Source organism: Grammomys surdaster, unplaced genomic scaffold (genome assembly GCF_004785775.1).
Source record: "Grammomys surdaster isolate TR1022 unplaced genomic scaffold, NIH_TR_1.0 126039, whole genome shotgun sequence".
Classification (NCBI taxonomy): Eukaryota; Metazoa; Chordata; class Mammalia; order Rodentia; family Muridae; genus Grammomys; species Grammomys surdaster.
Genome location: NW_021620852.1, coordinates 5,314,725 through 5,323,341, shown reverse-complemented (window position 1 = coordinate 5,323,341; position 8,617 = coordinate 5,314,725). Strand labels below are relative to the sequence as shown.

Genomic DNA, 8,617 nt, shown 5'->3' with positions numbered 1-8,617 from the left:
ACACTAGACAAGCAAGTACCAAAAAGCTGGAAACTCATCTTTTGGCCTAAAAAATGAATTTAATGTTAGCAGCAGATTAGAAAAAAATATATGAGGCATAAAAATTATATATGAATACCAAAATCATGTCTTTGCTTGACTTACCCATTTACAGATTTATGTGTCATGTAGAAGTTACTAACATTGAAATGCCTGATGAAGTCTGAGATATCTGTGTCCTACATGCTGTTCTAACTCCAGCAATGGGAGTGTTCAGAAAAAATTACAGTGAGGTACAATTAGATGCACTGCCAACTCCCAGCCTGGAGCAAGATCATTATATGTAGTCTAATCAATAACAGATGGATAATGACTGAGGGATTTTTGCTTCTAAATGGAAAAGAAAGACTTGATTTTCCCAAGAGGCTTATAGCACTGATGGCTTCAGCCATTAGGTATTATTGTTAATCCCTGCAGGTAGAATGTGCATAGCATATGGTGTAATATTCATCATCAACAGCATCAATTTCCAAGAACGTTAAGCATGAGAAATCTATGTCTATCCCATCTCTATTTTGAAAATACCAGCTTAACCAATAAAAAAATTAATTCTATCTATAAGAACATATTTGATAAAATGTAAAATTCAAGTGAAGGTCTGTAGCTTACAAATGGCTATTCTAATGTTATAAAAGCCCCCCCCCCCAAGATGCAGGTTGTATGTAGGTCTGTTTTTTTTTGTATATCATACTTTTATTTTCTAGTTTTTTATAATGTAATTTAAATAAAATGAATAAATATTGTAGGGAGGTCTTATTTTGCAGGTAGTAGGCTGTATTGCATGTCACTGCTTAGGTGTTTAGTATATGTTGGTCCCATCTTCAGAAAGACTCCATTTGTCACCCATATTACACTTAGGTTTGGCCACCAAATAAGTTTCCCATAAAGGGTTAAAATATAGATTGAAAACATCAGAAGATCCTCAGAATGGTATCATCAATTACCTGTATTTAACAACATGTATGTGAAATGCTATATTTTACAAAAAGAAAGACAAACACTTGTGAATGCACAACATACTCAAGTTGGTACTTGAAACCCAACAGGGGGTTATTTAATGATAAACATTAGATAAAGATCAATTACTTTTTAATGTTAAATGATCACTTTTGAGTACATAATACATGTCTTGATTGCACGTGACTACTTATATATGAATGGAAGTACAATATTTGTATCTTCTAATTGATTAATGTGAATTTACTTGTAATCAATTAAACAGCTATTAAGTGACATTGGTAGGACCCAAATACATTTCTGGTAACTACAGATACTGTGTATTCTGATTATACTATATAGACTTTAAGACAGCAACAACAACCCATTCTAAAGCTGAGTTAAGCAATAGGAATGGCTGCCTCTGTATACTGTAGAATATTAAAGGACTGAGGAATTGTGGACATTGCAATGCAACTGCACACCATGGATAGGAATGTCTGCTAAATTGTGTGAACTCTGCTTTCTGACAAGCAATAGTCAAAATCAGCAGAGTATAAAAATGTCGAAGCTCCATCTATGGGAGCAGACAGAGTAGGAATGACGATGATGGTTTGCCTCACCATGCTTGAATAGACTTGCTATCAATCGGTGCATTAATTCTGTCTGGCTCCTGGAAACAGTCATTTGCTTAATAGTTCTTTTGTGAGCAGGGAGCCTGGCCCAATCTCAAATGACTCATCTCCCGGCTATGGAGGAGTTTAGGCATAAGGGGAAAAAATCTAACTTCATTTTTCACAAATAATATGAGGAAGGAAGTAGTCACAGCATGCTGCACTTTTCACAACACGATGGAGCAGTGTTTTCTTCTGACATGGGTCAATGAGGAACAGAGCCTGGTTTTCCTCTGCAGGTGTCTCCCTGAGTTGCTGTAAATAAAGAAAATAACTCAAGCCAAAGAGAAAACATGCAGAAGTGTTAAGTTATATTGTGATGCTTTTCATTTAAAAAATTTAGAAATATTCTAAGAATGTATCTTAATATAATTATAATGGTTAAAAATTATTTGTAGAATGACAAAGATAAATATTCAATTCCATGTTTGTTATTGATTCAGTTCTTCACTGTTCTCAAGATTTAAAATAAATCAATTCTGTGACTGTTACCTATAATTAATTATATTGTATGGAAATATGAGACAAAAATATAAACATTTCATTGTATTGATTGTCAGGTGATTAAACAAGAGGAATTGAACAAGGACCGTTCTGACTGTACTTTGTATGATCTGCTCAAATATGACGACTTCAATGCTGACAAGCACCTGGCTCTTGAAGAATTCTACAGAGCATTTCGTGAGTGTAGATTCAATCTTATCTCAGTTTGCTCTTTTTCTTTCCTGATGCTCTATACAATATGGTTTGTAAGCTTGATCCTAAGTACAAGCTGTTTCTTAGGAGAAGTGTTATAACAGAGAGAATTTAATGTTTTGGCTCCTCAAGTGTACATACAAAGCTAGGGGATTGTGCATTTCAGAAAGAACCCTGTAGATATGCTCTCTTCCTTATGGTATCCCCACGTCTTACTGACTTTGGTGTGAGAGTCAATTTACAATGCTGCCTTAGAGGCTCCTCTAGAGGAAACACACTGACCTGTAGTCATCATGCATTGGAAACAATTTAACTACTTGTGCAGTGACATTTACAACTTCATTACAAAACCAAAAATGAATTAACAGATGAGGTTACTGAACCTTTCAGAAATTATGGCACCTTATAAGTTTTTTCTTTCATTGGGATAAAACATTATATTCATGTTAAGGGACTCTAGAACAATTTATATTTGTTTGAGGCATTTAGATGTACCTTAGAATAACAAACTGTGCTTCTCATATGAAACAAAATATGAAGATTTAGTCAATATAATCCTTAAAGAAAACAGACTGCAAGGCCACAACCAGAACAATGAAATAATCAAGATTTGTGCTCAAGAGAAAAACTAACAAAACAGAGAAACAAATATGGCTACTTGCAAAGTACTAAAGAATCATATCACACATTCAAATGGGCACATGATAACAAAACTTATATATATCATGTTTTTAAAGTAAAAGACATGTTTGAATATTTCAATCTTACAGGTGACTGATTGAAAAGTTACTTAAAAATATTATTCTTTAGGTCAGAGAGATGACTCAGAATTTACAAAAATACAGCTGAAGGGTATACATTTTATGATCAGGTATGAAAATGGTCTTAGGATTTAATCAAATTTCACGCTCTCTTACATGAGTAACTGAAATATTTACTGATAAGATGGCTTAGCAAGTTGCTGTTCCCTTAAAAGTGGTTTACAAAGCTAATATTCCTTGCAAAAAATAAGGAAATGATAGAAGCTCCTATGAATAATATCGATCACATTGAGTTTAAGGAAAAGTGATGATTATAGATTCAAGCCTATGTCAAATTTGTTATTTAATTTGTGGATTTTACACTAAGTCTTACTTTATATACCAGGCAATCATTATGGAACTCAAGGGGTAGAATAGAAAAAAAGATGGTTCATTAAAAAATATGAACATATATTTTTATATAAAATCTTCACCATCAATTTACAATACCACACAAAGCAGGTTATAAAAGGGTAGTTAAAACAAGAATGTAGATTGTCATCTGTGCTGTGGTGGAGAGGGTCTTTTCAAAGATGGTAGCAGTAGAAGTACTTGGCTTAAGCAGCTTTAAACTTAGAAAGATCAAAGACCAGAGAATAGAACGACATAATCAAACCAGGTGCCTGAGATTTGAGAGTATTTATGAAAACTAGTCCAACATGACTATTTGTTGTTCTATTAAAATAGGTTAGTTAGTATAAAGTAAATTTATGGCATTAGCTGGAAATAACTTAATGATATACAGTTTATAAAGCATTTGGAAGAGTGTTAAAAGTATTTGTGTTTTGTTAGTGGTAAAATAGTGGATAAAATCAAAGATAAGTGTGAAAAGTATGTTATTTTACACTAGCTAACAAGAAGTCTTTACAATTATCTCTGAAAGTGTCAGCAGATAAGAATCTTGCCTACAATATCACAGTCTGCCCTTCTCATAGGGAAATTAGACCATGTTTTCAAACATGATTTGGTTATGATGTAAGTACATTGTTCTAATAAGTGATATTTTACAATTGAAAATCAATTGCCAATGAAACTCAAACAAAATAAAACATCATTATCTGACCACAAAGCTACTTTACACAAGAAACTACCTAATTTTTTAAAATTAGGTAGAAAATTACTCTTGGACTGTAAAACAAACATAATTTAATGAAAATAGTTTATCATATATGCAATTAACTTAATGATAATTGTGCTGATTCTGTACTTAGATGAGATTTAAGGATAATATATGGGTCTAAATATTCAATATTTGAGACAGAAAACTTTTGTTAGCTTTCATGTTTGGAAGAATCTTTAAGTCTCTTGTCAGATGACGTGTACCCTTAATGTGGCATTATGTTTTCTTGAATATTTCCATTCAAACATGTACATCTTATGGCCAAAGTTTTCTTTGAGAATGTAAATGAGCTATATTGAGGAAAAGCGGTGACATGCTTTCCAGATAAAATAATATGATTTGTAAGGTTAAAAGTGAATTGCCTAAACATTCTACATCTATGATATAAATATGTAGCAAAAAGTAAATATTACAATTAATTGAATATTAATTGAATATTACGATTAATGACAAAATCTTCAGACATTTAATTTTAGGCAAAGTGTTTAAGCCCATATCTCTTTGGGAATTGTTTTAATTTTGTTTAATTTATATTATTATTTTCAATAGATGTGACCATGTTGTATATATGGTTTGTGTATGTTGGGGAAGAGGGTGCTCAGATATATAGCCATATGTAGGATGTCAAATGCCAACTTTGTGTAGCTGGCTCACACCTTTCAACTATACATGGTATCTAGGGTATGACTCAGGTTCTCTAGCAAGCATCTTCAATGACAAATGTCTTTACTGGCTGAGACATCTCACGGGCCTGAGTAATTGTCAGAAATTTCTGTGGTCCAATTTTATATTAGCCTTTATCAGATCAATGCAAACATTTTTAAATTTGTTAATATTTTAGAGGATTCAACCTCCAAAGTCACAATTAACTAGTATTTATTAGTTCAAAATAATCATAATGTAAAGAATTCAAATAAATCTATGGTTCTCCTAGTGACAAAAATAAATATTTAAATAGATCACATGCCAATTATGAACATATTTAAAATGATTATTTCATAGTTTGTGTGTTTCTTCTCCTTAAAAATGATGGATAAATATGCTTAGATATTTAAAATGATAAAATAGCTACTTAAAGGTATGCATGATTATATGTAAAAAGCTATTGTTCTTCATTGTGAACACTTTCAATGGAATATGGATTTCATAATGATAATATAAGAAACTTCTCTTCCTAAAAAATCACAATGACAATGTTAAAATATGTCCTATTAAAACTATTTGATACCTACAAAAGAAAGGATAGATATCACATTAACCTTTTTGTATGCTGAAGCATTAATTTATGAAGACCTTTATTTTAGAAAAATAGTAGTAGCAAGTAAAACAGAATTAAGACAACCTCATTAAATGTTAAAGGTGATGAGGCCAGGTCCTAGTAGCAGTTGAGATGTGCCAGAAGAAGCTGTGTCTGGAAAATAACTCATACATATAACCAGCTTTACTCAGTGGGTAGTTGAATATATACTCCGGGAGTATGAGATTGAAGGGTAATGTCAGATGTCTAGCTTGAGAATAGTGAGGTTGTTCGTTGAAGTGGGGAACATAGAATGAAAAGCATGTTTGGGAACAGAATGAGATTAAACTTAAATATATAGTATATTCAAGGAGAAACTTCTAACTTAAGAATAATGTATCCCTTATGAGGAGCCCAAGCCAGAAAAACAGATCTGGAGTCCTCGGAAATTATATCACTTGTGTTTCTCAGTGAGTGTGTAAAGAAGAAAAGTTCATGAAATGGAAGTAAGGGGACCTTTCTTAAGTAGCGTCCGCAACATGCTACACAAATCAATTGTTTCAATTTCTCTTTATGTATTTATTCATTTATTTACACTTCAAATTTTATTCCTCCCTGTCTACCCTTTTATATTAGTTCTTAAATCTGAAACATTGTTGGAAAGGCACTCAGCCAATTCATTGTTTCTCACTTGCTGTATTCCTGTCATGCCAATGAATGGTTGTAGTTTTAGTATGTCCACACATATGGAAAGGAAATATAGTGTCCTTTTTTATAAAGATACTTTTACTGGAATGAATTCTTATTTTTGGTTGCTTAAATCTTATTGAATTCTTATAGATATATCTGTATTTAGCACTCCTTAAGAGCTTAGAGTTTGCTTTACCTCATTTCTGTCACTGTGACTTATACATTGTCTTAAAGTAATATCCAGGATGAAGAGACTTATTTCACTTAAAAGTCCAGCTCATAGTCCATTCCTGCAAACAAGTCAAGATAGGAACTTACAGCATCACATCCACAGTCCAAGACAGAGACTGAACGACTACAGAGTGACTACAGTATTACTTGCTTATTTTCTCTATGCCTATACAGTCCAGAACCCTGATTTGGAAATGATGCCACCTACAGCGATATGAGCCACCCAGTATCAATTAATAATCAAGAAAATCCACCAAAGACATACTCAGAATCCCATCTGACCATGACAATTCCTCATTAAAGCTCTTTAATGATTACTGTATATTATGTCAAGTTGAGAATAAAACTAAGAAATACAACCTTCAGCATGGGAGGGGAAGGCCACAATAAATTCTCAGCAGGAATTTAAAATGAAAAATCACACAATAGGTAGAAAGAACAGAAACAAAATATTAAAATTTAATAAGAAATTGACCATCCTTTTCCAAGGCTGAGTCCAAGGCAAAAATGTCTGCTTTTGTCAGCCACAGCATTTGCCAACCAGGAAGTCACTGAGACAACTGGTCCTAAAATTTTCAACAGAAATTCAGTGGTAGAAGCAAAGTTACTAGTGATTGACAGGGTGATTAAAGAAATGTGAAAATATTAACGTTCACCAGAAAAGCTGCTCATATAAGAATTACCAGAAATTGATAGATTTAGACAACTTCTACATAGCTAAACCTTATATATAGCTTTAGAGTCATGATTGTGACTCCTGAGAGAAAGAAAGGGGAAGGTGAGCCTTAGGTTCCACCTTAGGAGGCAGCAGTCTTCCATTTCACTCTTCAGTTTCCCATTAGCTCAACTTTATGGTACAAGCTGGATGCTGCTGGATGGAGACATTTTTGTTGTTGTTGTTGTTGTTGTTCTTCCTCCTCCTCCTCCTCCTCCTCCTCCTCCTCCTCCTCCTCCTCCTCCTCCTCCTCCTCTTCTTCTTCTTCTTCTTCTTCTTCTTCTTCTTCTTCTTCTTCTTCTTCCTAAATGATTCTTATTGTGTCTTTACTTTGTGTGCATTTTCTGCTTTATGAAATATAGTATAAATTGTCATTGTTTAAATTCTTGTTGTATGAAAAAACAAACAGTGTATTAAGGTTACCAAGTTATTATCGGGTGAAGGATTTCATGAATCATCTATAAAAGATTTATATATGGACAAACAAAACTATATAAAATTTTACTTTCACCATATTTTAGGGTTTATGGTAACTCCTCTCTCTCTCTCTCTCTCTCTCTCTCTCTCTGAATTCTTCAGAATTTAAATGGACAGAATCATTCATACATGCAAATGTTTTCTCTCTTAGAAAAACTTTTCTTTCTACATTACTGTCAAGAGCATGTGTCTACAAAAGCCAAAATAACAATGATTTTTCAGAAATAATATAAAAAGCTGATATATATATATACATATATATGTATATATATCTATACATATATATAATATGTATATATACATATATAATGTATATATGTATATGTAATATATATATATATTACAGAACAACTATTATCATAAAGGACATCAGAGAAACAAATATTGATATAAAGTATGATTTAAAAGTGAATGGGTATGTTAGTTTCTCTCCGCTTTAAGATGGCTCCATCCTGCAACGTCCCCACAGTTTTGCAATGTAAGATGATTTATCAAATCGGTTTTAGATGTTCTGCCTCTACAGATTTGTCTAAACTCTCATGCCTGACCATCTCTATTTGTTGGTCTCTCATTAATACATGTTATCTATTATTGCAATTTCTATGAAGCATTAAAATCAAACACAATCAGACTCATTAGTCTTATTTTAAAGTGAATATTCTTATTTAATTCTTATCATTTCAGCTCTCTGTGTTGTATAAATATTGACAAAAGAAGGCACTTTCTTACTCTAAGTAAAATTGAAATAAAATGAATGTGTGAATTGATCAATCATTCCTAATTTATACACTGTCATGTATCCTGTCAGTCATAAAAATGCATCGAACTAAAATTACTTCTAACCAATTTCAGTATAATATTCTGGGCTGTGCTTCCCTAAGCTATATGCTCAGTTTTTATACTAGTTCTGAAAAATCATTGTTATTTTTTCTTTTGTAGACCCATGCCATTGATAGCAGTTTCTTTGAAATTCCTGGACTGGGGCCTATGTTACCTTTTGTA

The 8,617-nt window shown here is 32.5% G+C and overlaps 1 protein-coding gene across 3 annotated transcripts in view; it reads left to right on the top strand.

The window, feature by feature from the left end:
• The window catches only part of Fstl5 (follistatin like 5), a 527,925-nt gene that overhangs the window by 254,114 nt on the left and 265,194 nt on the right, over window positions 1-8,617 (top strand). For all 3 annotated transcript variants that reach the window (XM_028754928.1, XM_028754930.1, XM_028754929.1), the window contains exon 5: window positions 2,210-2,330. In XM_028754928.1, coding sequence (XP_028610761.1) covers window positions 2,210-2,330 — 121 coding nt within the window. The remainder of the gene's footprint in view (window positions 1-2,209; window positions 2,331-8,617) is intronic.